General features: G+C 46.6%; 1 protein-coding gene across 2 annotated transcripts; it reads left to right on the top strand.

Annotated features, from left to right (window-relative positions):
- Positions 1 to 549: 549 nt before the first annotated feature.
- Positions 550 to 14,285, top strand: USP5 (ubiquitin specific peptidase 5 (isopeptidase T)). 2 transcript variants are annotated; one of them, XM_009892427.1, is made up of 19 exons: positions 550 to 684; positions 979 to 1,045; positions 3,965 to 4,098; positions 4,404 to 4,549; positions 4,852 to 5,036; positions 5,635 to 5,729; positions 6,249 to 6,442; positions 6,595 to 6,666; positions 7,981 to 8,062; positions 8,279 to 8,404; positions 8,843 to 8,996; positions 9,409 to 9,583; positions 10,965 to 11,053; positions 11,262 to 11,384; positions 12,005 to 12,148; positions 12,307 to 12,452; positions 12,539 to 12,692; positions 13,909 to 13,993; positions 14,149 to 14,285. In XM_009892427.1, exons 1-19 carry the CDS (start codon positions 586 to 588, stop codon positions 14,240 to 14,242), a joined length of 2,364 nt encoding a protein of 787 aa, XP_009890729.1. In that variant the 5' UTR covers positions 550 to 585; the 3' UTR covers positions 14,243 to 14,285. The 2 variants fall into 2 exon arrangements, with proteins under 2 accessions (XP_009890729.1, XP_009890721.1); XM_009892419.1 differs by having other exon boundaries at positions 11,262 to 11,453.
- Positions 14,286 to 14,296: the final 11 nt, after the last annotated feature.

Raw genomic sequence — 14,296 nt, 5'->3', positions numbered from 1 at the left:
TGCTGAACGAGTGTGGCGTTTTCTAGCTGCTTGTGGGATGAGGAGGGCTCATTCTGTATCTCTTTCGGAGCTACTCACAAGCTTTTGAACGTAGCAGCAAAAACAAACAGTGGTCTGCTAACCTTCCTCACGCTGTAGTTTGGCAGAGTTCCCTAGGGCACTGGGAGTTATGCTTTCAGGCAGGGTGGCACGGTTTTGTTGGTAGTGATTGTACTGTGCTCTGAACGTGTGAACTGTGCATGCTAGGGAAGTTTTGTGAGATAGGTTTCTGAGGAATCTTGCTCAGGCTTTCCTGATTCAGTAGCATCCTGCCATAAATGAACAGGCAAATAGGTTTTCAAATACGTCATCCTGACAGGAGTACCTGTTCTTCTGGGACAGCCAGGCTGGGGCTTGCCATCTTATTTCAGACTAGCTATGTGTGCTGGTATGTAGGAATGATCTATAGCCACAATTTAATGAGTAACAAGTAGTCTTCCTAGGGGTAAGTCTGTGTCTATCCTAGCAGTTACCTTGCCTTACCGTCTCCCTTTAGTTTTTGTCTCTCCTTCCTTCCAGGAGTCAGATGGCGGCTTGTATATCTGCATGAACACGTTCCTGGGTTTTGGGAAGCAGTATGTGGAAAAGCACTATCAGAAAACAGGCCAGCGGGTCTACCTGCACCTCAAAAGAACACGTAAACCGGTAAAAAATAAATATACGTCCAGTCAAACTTCTGAAATTGAGAGCTTCAGTATGTCTCTGTATTCAATCAGATACAGCATTTTCTTTCCTCAAATAGAACTGATATAACTGTTTTTCTTGGTGAACTGAGGTGCACCAGTTCTTCAGCTCTGCTTATGCTGAATTGTTGTATGGGTTGCCCGTGCTATTTCCGCCTCTTTCTGTTTTCAGGGTAGCTTAATTTCAGTCTTTATGGCTTGCCACACTGTGCCTCTCCTCCTAACTCTATTTCCATGTTTCTTCTCAATGAAATAGAAGGAAGAAGACACCAACACCAGTGCTGGGGATCCCCCAAGGAAGAAACCAACTCGCTTGGCTATCGGTAAGAAAGCACTTGTGTATGAGGTCATCCTTGTTGTTTTGAACCAATCCTTTGGAGCTGTGTGGCTTCATGGCACGTCGCTTTTGCCTTTCCTCTTCTGCGCTAGTTGAAGTATACCTGACCGAATTCAAACTTTACTATTCTAGTGTGTTTTAGGTGCGCAGTTTCTGCAAAACAGTTGTTGAGGTGGTAGTTTTGTGCTGTGTTCAAAGCTGCATCATGTTTTCTGTAGATAAATGTTTTGCATCCTCTCTTAACTCTCTGTGCCCGACTCAGCTTGGTGTAGGTATAACCAGTGTGGGGCTGTTGCTCAATATGAATGTGTGGGGCTGGAGTAAGTTTCAGAAAATGTGTAAGTCTGAGAAAAGTAAGTTTGAAGTTTCTGGTAGAAAAACTATTCTTTAAACTGCTCAGATATTGAACTAGTTTTATTTGTATAGATGGGGAAGAAATTACTGGTAAATATTGTATTAACATTTTGGGCTTGATAGTTCTTTGAAATACAAGGCTGATACTGGAGGAAATATATGTGAACATTAAAATATGAAAACCAAGCCCTTTTTTTGGAAGAACAGGGCTGGTATTCCATTATTTTCTTGCACCGACTGGAAAGGCTGTCATGGAAATCAATGAACATGCTGCTTATTTGGAGCAGTCTCAGCTAGTAATTTCTGAACCATTATGGAGAACGAGAAAGCAGAGGATTGGAACATTTTTAGTGGTAACAAGTTCTTGGCTTGCTGGGAGCTGACCGCTAGAGGGAAATCCAGAACCTGGACCGTGCACGTCTTGCTTCTTGCTCACTTTTTCCCTGGCTGTGCCATTGTGTAGCAGACATCTGGTGACTTCACTGCTGCCACAGCGCAAACACCAACACTAACACTTTCAGCTGCTCCCTGTTTTTATAGGGAGGTGAATGAAGTCCCAAAGGTCACTTCTAGCAAAATTGAGACTAGAATCTACGTTACTTCAGATAGCCAGTGTTTTTATGTATATGATTTTGCTGCTTTTTGAGAGATGAGGCCCATCTCATCACTTGCAATACGAGTTATTTCTGCATCTTCAGTTCTACAAAGGTCTTGAGTCAAGTGTTGTCCCTGGGTCAGCAAATAGCTGCCTGTGATAACTGCTTGGTGGTGTGAATGGAGCAGGCGAGAATAAAAGACACTGTGATTGAGGCAGTGATCTTAAATCTAGGAGAGAGATTTTTTTTTCCTCTCTTTTACCTAAACTGTGTTGGTTTAGCTAATCCTGATACAGGAGATTTTTAAAAGTGCTAGAAAGATGTAGGAGCAAAATGTCATTGGCTGAAAATTGTAGCCCCTGATCTCTCTGTATCTCAGCTTCCCACTCCATGGGAAAAAAAAATCTGTAGTGCTTGCTTCCCATGCCCACTTGCTGGTTGGATGACTTTTGGAGTTTGTGGTGTTCAGATACAACCACAGAGAAGGAGGCAGTGTACCTTTGTGGCAAGCTGTTGGCTACATATAGGGGAAAACGGGCTAGGAGGCAGTCTGTGGCTGAAGACCCTCTTCCTCATCTGGAGCCTCAGCAGTTTCATATAACCACTCTAGGGAACTTCAGCAGTCTGTTTTAGTTTGTTTAGAGTTCAGAAATTGTGTAATACCCTGTGTAAAACCCCTGAGGGATTGTGTATTGCTTTTCTCTATGAAGTGATGACAGGAGATCTCTCTGGGATGTGCTGAAGAGGCATAGAAGAGGATTATCTGGGTATGTTGTTGCGTGATGCTGGTGACTGTTTTCAGGTGCTTCTTAAATCACTCAGGCTTCCAGCGTCTGCATTCATACATGGCAGTTTGTGCATAGTCTAAAATACATATGTATTTGAGGGGAGAGTTGCAGGAGATACTGTGGGAACCGGGTATTTTTGTCAACGTTTTGACTTAATGTAGTAATGGTTATCACAACCATTTTGCACACAGGATTCTTGAGGCTGAGGCATTAAACAGCAAAAACTCGTATTCCCTTCTCGTATTCTCATCTGTTGCAGCCACAGATCTTCAGAGATCTATTGCAGTCACAGCATGCCATTTTTAAAGAAATAAAGGAAATTCAGTTAAAAAAACCCATAGAGAGTAAAGCTGCTAGTAAGTAATGTGCCTTCTGCCTGTTTCCTTCTGGGATGTAAAGTGTGAATGCTTGGAGAACAGGAAAGGCCAAGTTTTTTTTTCCTGAGTACCTACATAAATCAGAAACCGTTTGCTCCACTCCAGATGCTTTTGGTGAGCATCCGTCGTGACTGTTGACAACTAGCAAATAACCTGTTATGTATGGAACCCCCATTTCTGTTGCAATCTCTGGAAAGCATGGCTAGGTGGGCATGAGAAACTACTAGCACTATACCTTTCCTAAGACTTTATCTGTAATTCTGGATGTTCTGGTTCCAGACAAGCTCCTGGTTCTCCTTGCTTAAGTTCAGGACCCTGAACTGTCCTTCCTGGAAGAGGCAAGAAGCAGAACCAGGCTTCTTAAAGATGCTGGTAGACGACCTTTGCACAGGACTAGAATATGATCTCTTCATGCACATCTCCATTCATCATCTTGGATATACTGTGAAGAATGGATGAACAGCAGTGCTTTATCATGGCTCTGTTCTGGCTAATGTCTCTCTAGAGCAGGTCTTTTTTCTGGCTGTAGTCAGGGTCTGGAAATTCCTTTTAAGCATCTGTAAAAAGAGCTGGGAAAAGCAAACCTATAGTCACTAGGCTTGTATTTGCTCCTGCGAAGACCACACCAGCAGCAGAAACTTTGGGATCCAGAAATGGAAGACAAATTGTGGATCATTGGTCTAGAGCTTTGCCTTAGTCATGGTGCCTTACTTCGTGTAAGCTGTGGGCAAAGAAGCTTTGCAAGCTGTTTGGTTTTACCTGTTACCACAATGGTTTTTTTTTCCTGTAGGTGTAGAAGGCGGTTTTGACATCACAGAGGAAAAGTTTGAATATGACGAAGATGTAAAAATAGTAATTTTCCCAGAGCATTTGGATATTCCTCGTGATGGGCTGGAGGGACTACCAGACATGGTCAGAGACAGGGTATGTTTGCATGGAGAGCTGTGTTTTCTGTCGGTAGGGAGGAAATGCACCATTGCAGAGAAGGAACTGCTGTCCTGTAAAAGGGATACTGCAGAGCTGCTGTGAAGTCTCTGCTTGCAGTAAGCAGAATTGTTCTGCACTTATACAATGCTTTATATTATGGAGTCCTGGCTTGTGACTGAGGCTCCTGAATGCTGACCTGGCACAACTGACTGGCCGATCTGAGCCTGAACATGGAGTGTTGTGTCACTGGAAGCTTCTTTCCTTCTGCCCTTCATTTTTTTTGCCTGCTGTCTTAATTCCAGATTGCCAGTGCAGTCGAGGCCATCCTGACAGCAGATTCAGCGTCACGGAAGCAGGAGGTGCAGGCTTGGGATGGGGAGGTTCGACGTGTTTCCAAACATGCTTTTTCCCTGCACCAACTTCAGAATGATGTCCGCATCCCACCATGGTGAGCACAGTGCTGAAACTAGCTGTATCGCTCTGTATCCCAGATCCACCCCCATCACCTTCTCCTGTCCTGGACTGCAGCAGCAGCAGCAGAGACTTCTTTTGTGAGTCTCCGAGTGTGCCTTGTCGTAGTAAATTCAGGGAAAATGGCAAAGTAAGGTATTTCAGGATGCTCGATGTTCTGAACTGAAAGAGAAAGGAGATTTCTTATACTATTATCAGTGGGTAGTAATGGAGAGGGCTTGGGAGGTAGAACCCGAATGTTTTCACCCTGATCTCTTCTTCTCTGTTCCTTGTCGATAGTGGCTGGAAGTGCAGCAAGTGTGACATGAGGGAGAACCTGTGGCTGAACATGACCGATGGAGCTATCCTCTGTGGTCGGCGCTATTTTGATGGCAGTGGTGGCAACAATCATGCGGTTGAGCATTATCGGGAAACTGGCTACCCACTGGCTGTGAAACTGGGAACAATTACTCCTGATGGGGCTGGTGAGAAGGGGGATCCTATGAGGGTTATAGACTGCAGACACCAGTCAAACTGACTGTAGTCTCTGACAAGGAAAGTCAGGGAGGATTTCCAAGAATTAAGCTGGTGTTGCCCATCTTATGACCTGAAACGTTCAGTATCATCCTGTCATGAACTTTCCCACTCAGACCTGCTTCTTGTGGCAGGCAAAGAACCAGCTGATAAAACCTTGCCTTCCTCCTCCCCTTCCTTGTAATTTGGAGGGGTTTGGAATAGTTATCCAGGTTGCCATCTTATTTTCTGTGGTGGGGTGTTTTATCAAAGAATTTTGTGTGCAAAGCCTGAGTAGAGAATATATGACGGAGTAACCCACTTTCCTCACTCCAGACCTACATGTACCTCTGTACTTTGATCAATGACAAAGTTGTTTGTCTTGTCACATGTTTTGGAGGAACCTCAATATTCTGTCTCTCATGCTACTCTCCTGAGAAAGGAGAGGAACCCCAACTGCTCAGTTTGTCAAAACTCCCAGTTCTGAGCACTCTGTTCTCTTCATCCAGCAGACAATGTCAGATCACAGGCTATTATAAGTCTCTCCTTTTCCTCTGTGTTCCTGCATAGATGTCTACTCCTATGATGAGGATGACATGGTGTTGGATCCCAACCTGGCAGAACACCTTGCTCACTTTGGGATTGACATGCTCAAGATGCAGAAGGTGAGGGGAAAGTGGTGGTCCTTCATAGGCCCAGAAGGAGAAGGAAGGAACTCTGATATGTCTTAGCTGGATCCCAGCTTTCTTTGGCTATGCAGAACCATTCCTGGTTAAGAAACCCTGTTTTCAGTCAAGCAAAGTTGTTTCTTCTGCTTCTTCTCTTTCATTGCCTTTTTTTGCCTTTCTTTCCCGTCCCTTGGTTTTATTTCCTTGGGGTTCTGCATCAGTACTGAGGGCAGGGAGGTTCCCAGGTGCTGAGCTTTGTTCCCTGAATTCAGTGTTAGCGTGTGATTTCCGTGCTCCTTTACAGGGGATGGTTCAGATTTCTCCCATGTCTATTATAATTCCTCTTTCTGTCCCAGGCATTCAGATATTTGAAAACAATTCTTGTGTCTTCCTCCTCTTCTGATTTAGTAAAACAGAATGGATTTGATGATGTTTCTCTACAGCATTGCACTTTTTACACCTCTCATGTTCCCTTGAGTCTTCTTTGAGGGTTTTTCCTGTTCTTTCTCTCCACAGACAGACAAGACAATGACAGAACTGGAAATAGACATGAACCAGCGCATAGGGGAGTGGGAGCTCATCCAGGAGTCTGGCGTGCAGCTCAAGCCCCTCTATGGGCCTGGGTACACTGGTATCCGTAACCTGGGCAACAGTTGCTACCTCAATTCTGTGATGCAGGTGCTGTTCAGTATCCCAGACTTCCAGAGAAAGTAAGTGAGTTTAATCACTCCTTTCCATTAACCTGGGATCGGTACAAAGGTCTCCTAGATCTGGGAGCTTCTGTTACAGCAATCGGGCTCAGAACTGTGTCTTTACTAGATGAACCCATATGTCCATTAGATTGTTCCGTTTTGCTTTGCAGGTATGTGGACAAGCTGGAGAAGATATTCCAAAGTGCACCTTCAGACCCCACACAGGACTTCAGCACACAAGTGTACGTAGTTTTGGTGAGAGAAGGAAGTCTGAGGCTGCCTGGGTGCGTCCCCTCTGCGCTGCTACAGAGTGCTTTGCTGCAGGTTTCTCCCTCAAGCCTCGCCTCTCTGTTTCTGTGTCCATCACCAGAGACACTGATCCTCAGTGATCAATAAGGATCTAAGCCAAGAAAGTTCAGCTGAATGTCCTAGGTGGGGAGGACAGAGTGCACCTCAGTGTTCATGAGAGGCTCTTAAACGTATTATGTGGGGAACGCAGTACCATCTGTTACCACGGGGGGATTTCTGGTAGGCATATTCTATCTGCGTAACAGCAAAAAGGTGCTTGTTGTCTGCAACGGAGGGAGTTGGCTAAGAGCAAAGAAATACATAGATTAGGCAACGTTAGGCAACGTTATTTTCAGTGGATAAATTATATATATTTAAAGAGCCTTCCTGGAAGAAGCATTGTGCAAGCAATAGCGGGAGAATATACAGAAGAAGGAACACAAGATTTGGCAGGGTGTTGCATTTTAAATACAGGAATTCTGTGCTACATCTGGTCTAAAACAGCAAAGCATTATATGGAGGTTTCGGGTGTAGGAATGGAAGGTGGCATTTGTGGAAGAGAGTTCAGCTGTAAGGGAGGATTCTAAATTTGGACAGCCTGGGGTGAGCTGTTCACTGAGGAGGGGATTAAGTTGAGACAGCCAGAAAGATTTTTGCCTGGGCAAAGGGTAGGGTTTGGTTCCAGACAAATGGCAACAGTGATGGGGAGGGACTGGAGTGAAGTGGAATAGTAAGTAGGGTCTGAGCATAGGGAAGAAATCACTGAATGTTACTGTTGTCCATTAAGTGCCTCATGCACTCATTCTTGATCTTTCCCCTGGGAAAATGTGATTTGTCTGCTCACAGCAATGCTATTTCTAGCTCAGACAATTTCACCCTGCCCTGTTGTCTCCTGCACAGTCAGTGTAGCAGATACGCTGCTGTCAGGCTGCAGCTTGGTGTGGCTGTTACGCAGCTGCTGTGTGGCTCAGCACCAGCTGCCCTTCCGTGGGGCACAGGAAGCTGTTCCTTTATGTTCTCCGCACCGTGCAAGCAATGGTTGAGATTGGTGCTCAGAAGTCCTAGTAACTTTCAAGTCAATGATGTCTCATGGGACCAGAGAGCAAACCAAGATAAGGTGATCTTGACTGGTGCAGCAGAGACAACTGATTTCTGTGAGATTTACAGTCCATAGCAGTGTTAAAGCTGGATGGGTTGATATGGTCCCTGGAGCATGTGGGATTGCAGCAACCTTTTTGATGCTAACAGTGACTTCTTCATCATTCCAGAGCCAAACTGGGCCATGGACTGCTTTCTGGGGAGTATTCAAAGCCAGCTTCTGCAGATGGGGAACAGCAGCCCGACCAGAAGGTGAGACTTGGATACAGCATCCTCATGATGTGTGTGCTGCATGAGGCCTTGTGTGTGTTACGTGGGAAGAGAGAACCCTTTCTGAAGACATGTCCTGGGTATCGTTCCAGGGCCCTGTCACCTGAAGAAAGGCATGCCTAAGAGTAGAGTACTACGCGCCAGGGCACGTGGTTAGCAAATTATAACCGCCTTCCTCTTCCACCTTGTTATTTGCAGGGTATGCAAAATGGCATAGCTCCGCGCATGTTTAAGTCCCTCATTGGAAAGGGGCACCCAGAATTTTCCACCAACCGACAGCAGGACGCCCAGGAATTCTTTCTGCACTTCATCAACATGGTGGAGGTAATGATTGAGTCTATCTGTCAAATCATGGAAAAGCCTAGCTTTGTTTTCCCCCTACAGCAGGGAATGAGGAGTGAAGGTGAGAAGCTGGCAATCGGAGCAGAGAGAGGGAGAGAACACAGGGAAATGGGCCAACTATCACCTGTGGGAGCAGAGAAGGAGAGATGCTTGGCCATGTTTTTAGGGCCGACTCCTTGGAGGAATGTCTTTTGGGAATGCACAGCTGGAGATGTAAATTGCCTTCTTTAAGAGCACGAATGGCATGGGTTCCTGGGGTACAGAAGTTGGCTCTAGTTTACTCTTTGGTGTCTTTTCCAGTGTACTGGGAGCAGAGGTGAATACTGTTTAGCCATGTCCTGTGTGGAACTGCTGCTACTGCAGATACTTATTTTTGCCATTCTGATGTTACATGTCTCCTTCTAATCTCTCCTTCTTCAGAGGAACTGCCGCAGTTCGGAGAACCCTAATGAGGTCTTCCGTTTTCTGGTGGAGGAGAAGCTGAAGTGCCTGGCCACAGAAAAGGTGAAATATACCCAGCGTGTGGACTATATCATGCAGCTGCCTGTGCCCATGGATGCTGCACTCAACAAAGGTCAGTAACGTGCCAAGGCCAGAACGGTAGCAAACGTTATGTTTGGATATTGTACTTACATTACAGAACTCCTTAAATAAGAAAGGGACTTCCTCAAGGACCGGCTTTGCCATTTCTGAAGCCATATCGATCCTTCGCTTGCTTTTGTGGGATTGGGCTGATTTCTTCAGAGGTGGTGTGACACGGTGATGTCCCTCTAGCACCTTTCCCTCCGACACCACAAGCTGGGCTGTGATTCAACAGCAAAACAGGACTGCAGTAGCAGAACAGTGGTCTGGAAGATATCGTCTGTTTTGTCCTCCGTTCTTGATGGCGTGGATCTATAGGCCTGGTCTGCCTCTGGGTGTAACTTATACCAGTTGCTTTGTAGGTACCTAGGGGTGGTCCTTGACTCCTCTGCTTTATTCTCTAGATGAACTACTGGAATATGAGGAGAAGAAGCGGCAAGCAGAGGAGGAGAAGCAGCCACTGCCTGAGCTGGTGCGAGCCAAGGTGCCTTTCAGCTCCTGCCTAGAGGCCTATGGAGCTCCAGAGCAGGTGGATGATTTCTGGAGCACAGCCTTGCAGGCCAAGTCTGTGGCTCTCAAGTGAGTGTGTGTGAGTTACCAGCTAGGCTGTGACGAACTGGCGGTAGCTGCATCTTTGGGGACTCCTTTCAGTTGCTTGAAGAAGAAGCGTTGCCAAAGTTTTGTAGTCCTCTGCACCCTGGACCCATAGAACATTGAAGCAGAGGGGGAACACCAGTCCATCAGCGCTGGAATGGTTTGCCCCAAGGGATACAGTGGGCAGAACAGCAATGCTAGTGAAATCCTTACCATCAAATTTCGGTTGCTGAGGGACTAGGAAAACACAGTGATATTCCAGAAAACTTAACAGCTTTTATTCTAAATTCAAAATTTACCTTTAAAATCAGTACTGACAGTATAGTGACACTGGTCTGGCTTGGTCTCTCAAATTTCTTTACAGGAAACGTTTAGCTATTAAAGTTTGAGCAAAACACTGAGTGTAACAGATGTGTGAGTTATTTTAAAGCATGCTAACTTAAATGCTAATAGCAAGGTTTAAAAACCAGCTTTGATTTGTCTCACTGCCAGCAGCACATGCAACAGTGCAAAGGTGTAGTGAGAAGATTACAAACTTAAGCAGCTTCCTGCTGTGATACTACTGGCTGTTCTTCTGCAATGAAAGATCTGTCCTCAAAGAATTGGAAGTGGTTTTCTAGCAAATATTCTATCATTAAACAACAGCTACTATAAACAAACAGTCAGTAACACAATCACATTGAAAAGTAGCATTTTGTGTTGCTTTTAAGTAGTGAGTTGTGTTCAAACACTTTTTAAGAATTAGCATTGAATATATACAGTTACTTAAGTTAATTTTATGGCATGTTACAATTATCCCCTCAAAATAAGTATCTGTCGTTCTTATCACTGCTTCTCCTTTCACAAACATTCCCCTCTGTTTCATAGATTCCAGACACCCTCTCTCTCAAATTGTCTAACTAAATAATGTTCAATCAAATTCAGTTAGCTCAAAATTCACTGCTTTTGCTTCGTATCCAAAGAAGTGCTCTCGTGCCTGAAAGCTTGTCAGTTCCTGCAGCTGTATCTGTTGGTCTAATAAAAGATGTTATTTCCTCTGCATTCCTTAAGGGTTAGACTTTTAATTAAGTTCTAAAATCTGAGGAGGCTTGTAAAATGCAGGATTGGAAGGCAGAGAACATGGACTGTTTTTCCTCATCCCCCAGGTTTTTGTACATGCTGCATTCTGTCTCATCTGGTCAGAGCATCTGCTTTAGAAATGGTTCTGTGTTTGAAGAGCTTTAAGCTCAGCATAGGAGAGCTGCACAAATATGTGTATCCCCCTCCTTAGGGCATGCCTCCACCGTACTCACTGATTTCTTGAATCAACTAGGTGCCCTCAGTCATTGCTGACAAACTATTTAAAAGTATTATTTGTCTCTTTCAGAACAACACGATTCGCCTCTTTCCCGGATTATCTGGTGATCCAGATCAAGAAATTCACTTTCGGTCTGGACTGGGTGCCCAAAAAGCTTGGTAAGAAGGATGAGAAGTACAGAGCGTATAGGTATTGGGTGTCATATATGGGTGTTGTGGTCGTTACTGCAAAGAGGAAAGTAACTACCCCAAAAGGAGCTGCAGACTGTGGCATATTGCATCCCCGGGGACTTACCCTTCTACATCTCCCAACCAAGTCCTTTGTTTCTGCCCCTCTGGGGAGGCTGAGCGAGACTGTGTCTTGCAGATGTCTCCATTGAAATGCCAGAGGAGCTGGATATCTCTGCACTGCAGGGGACGGGGCTGCAAGATGGAGAAGAAGAAATGCCAGACATCGCACCCCCACTGGTGACACCAGACGAGCCCAAAGGTAGCCTGGGGTTCTATGGCAACGAGGACGACGACTCCTTCTGCTCCCCTCACTTCTCCTCTCCAACATGTTAGTGATTCTCCTCCTCTCTTCCTGATGCCTGACTCATTTCCTTGCTCTCCTTGTCTTGTCTCCCATGCTAGCGGTTTCCCACCTGCTCAGACTTTCCCTGTCCCTCTGTCAGCGAACGCCGGCTCCCTCCCTTGCTCGCCTGTTATGCAAGGGTGTTATGCAAGGGAGCTTGTCGATTCCTGTTCTGTGGAAGATGGGGAGGTGGCATGCCTAGTGCATCCAGAGGGGGCAGATCTGGGGCTTACACAAAATTTAACCGGTAGAGGTATTTTATTTTCACAAACCACAGTGGGAGGTAGGGTTTGGGGGCAAGGGAAGAGCCAGCGCTCCTGAGTTCAGGAGTTGAATCCTTTTGTTCCCTGGAGTGCCTGTGTGTGAGTCTGCGCTTCTGAAGAAGACAGGTAGCAAAGGATGAGAAGAGCAGAGAGACGCAACTTCTGTGAAACGAAGCCAGGAAATGGTGGCTTGGGGGCCCGTGTGACACCGTACAAAATGGAGCAGGCAGGGCTGGGTGGGAGTGGGTGGCTCTAATCTCTGTCTTCCTGCAGCACCCATGTTGGATGAGTCAGTGATTATCCAGCTAGTGGAGATGGGCTTTCCCATGGATGCCTGCCGCAAAGCCGTGTATTACACAGGGAACAGTGGGGTTGAGGCTGCCATGAACTGGGTCATGTCACATATGGATGATCCAGGTATGAGACCACATGGCCATGGTGAAACTCACTGCATCTGGGCCATTGAACTTCTTGTCCCACTGCCTCAGTGGAAAACTGAAGTAGTTGGGATCTCAGACTGTGTCCCTTTTGGAGAGATCTAACTGCTCTGAGCTGTGTGCTGTTTCCTGCTGCAGACTTTGCTAACCCGTTAGTTCTCCCTGGATCCAGTGGACCAGGGTCAACTATTGCCTGCCCAGACCCTCCTTCAGAAGACAGTGTGGCCACCATTGTCTCCATGGGCTTCTCCCGGGACCAGGCTATGAAAGCGCTTAGAGCCACGGTGAGGGGTGTGGGTGACATCAGAGTGAAAGGATATTCTCGGGAATGGGCATTCCCAAGTTCACAGTCTTCTCTTCTTCTTTCCAGAACAACAGTCTGGAGCGTGCAGTGGATTGGATCTTTAGTCACATTGATGACCTTGATGCAGAAGCTGCTATGGATATCTCAGAGGGGCGCTCAGCAGCGGAGTCCATCTCTGAATCTGTCCCTGTGGGTCCTAAAGTGCGCGATGGGCCTGGAAGTGAGTTCCAAGCAGTAGGAATGTGGATTTGGGAATACAAACTCAATATGGCATCATCCTCCCTAATCTGTGCAGTAGCTGCTGCAGAGCTGGTCTAGTTGTTGAGGAGGAAGCAGGAAGGAAAAGGAGAGGGATGGGCAGTGAAGGGCCCAGACCCTTCGGGCAGGGGTTTACCTGGAACCTGGTAAGAGAGAGGCAGAGGAAACGCCATCAAGTGAAAGAGGGGAAGGGCTGTTCTTCTTTCTCCCAGTTGTACCTGGTGGGTTTCCTGTTCTTCAGGCTCCCATTGAAAAACCAGGTTCCCATCTCTGTGCAGAACCAGTGCTGTGCTGCTGGGTGCCATAGGGAGGGGGAATCTCTGCCATTACCCACCCGGCACCCATGGGCCAAATAAGCAGTTGGAAGAGAAAAGGCTAAGTGGCAGTTACCATCTCTTTTTTTTCCCTGCACGTTTGGCCTTGAGACCAAATCACAGAATGGTCAGGGTTGGAAGGGACCTCTGGAGATCATCTAGTCCAATCCCCCTGCCAGAGCAGGGTCACCTACAGCAGGTTGCACAGGATGGCGTCCAGGCAGGTTTTGAATGTCTCCAGAGTGGGAGACTCCACAACCTCTCTGGGCAGCCTCTGCCAGTGCCCTGCTGTCCTCAAAGTAGAGAGTTCCATCTCATGTTCAGATGGAACTTCCTATGCTCAATTTTGCGCCCGTTACCTCTTGTTCTGTCACTGGGCACCACTGAAAAAAGACTGGTCCCATCCTCCTGGCACCCTCCCTTTTAGTATTTATAAGTATTGATAAGATCCCTCAGTCGTCTTTTCTCTAGAATTAAGAGACCCAAATCCCTCAGTCTTTCCTCTTAAGAAAGACACTCCAGTCCCCTACCTAATCATCTTCATAGCCCTTTGCTGGACCCTCCCCAGCAGTTCCCTGTCTTTCATGAACTGGGGAGCCCAGAACTGGACACAGTACTCCAGATGTGGCCTTTCCAGGGCAGAGTAGAGCAGGGGGATAACCTCCCTCAACCTGCTGGCCACACTCTTCTTGATGCACCCCAGGTGCATCCTCACATTCACGTTTGACGGATACCCACTTCTAAATTATTACCCAGCAGAGGTTCCATCAGGAATCGTTTTCTAGAGAGGGCCTTGCAACCGGATGTTTTGGGGTAAGATGTGTTTTCTTTCTCTGACTGCTCCTTTCTTCCCTCCTTCTCAAGAATATCAGCTGTTTGCCTTCATCAGCCACATGGGTACTTCGACTATGTGCGGACACTATGTTTGTCACATCAAGAAAGATGGCAGGTAAGAGAGATTTTCACAGTGTAAGCGGACTCTGAGGTACAGCTTTAAATCACTGTCCTCCTGTTTCTTCAGAGGGTTTGGGGGGGTCTGGGGTGGTGAGAGCAGGTGAGGGGCAATCAAGCTGTGTCTCAGCCACAGCGTGGTGTCTCTTGCAGGTGGGTGATCTACAACGACCAGAAAGTCTGTGCTTCTGAGAAGCCCCCCAAGGATCTGGGCTACATCTACTTCTATCAGCGGATTCCCAGCTAGAACATCCTCCTGCTGCGTGTGGTGTGGGGGGGAGTGGGCTGAAGGCGTTGGGGG

This window comes from Charadrius vociferus, unplaced genomic scaffold (assembly GCF_000708025.1).
Source record: "Charadrius vociferus isolate BGI_N301 unplaced genomic scaffold, ASM70802v2 scaffold301, whole genome shotgun sequence".
Taxonomy (NCBI): domain Eukaryota; kingdom Metazoa; phylum Chordata; class Aves; order Charadriiformes; family Charadriidae; genus Charadrius; species Charadrius vociferus.
This window is presented reverse-complemented; position numbering and strand designations above follow the sequence as displayed.

Excerpts from the sequence above, each read along its gene's own strand:
- USP5 (XM_009892419.1), top strand. The coding sequence starts at position 586 with ATGAACACGTTCCTGGGTTTTGGGAAGCAGTATGTGGAAAAGCACTAT. Across the intron at positions 11,054-11,261 it reads CTGGGTGCCCAAAAAGCTTG|ATGTCTCCATTGAAATGCCA; the intron begins GTAAGAAGGATG and ends TGTGTCTTGCAG. Across the intron at positions 12,693-13,908 it reads AGTGCGCGATGGGCCTGGAA|AATATCAGCTGTTTGCCTTC; the intron begins GTGAGTTCCAAG and ends CTCCTTCTCAAG.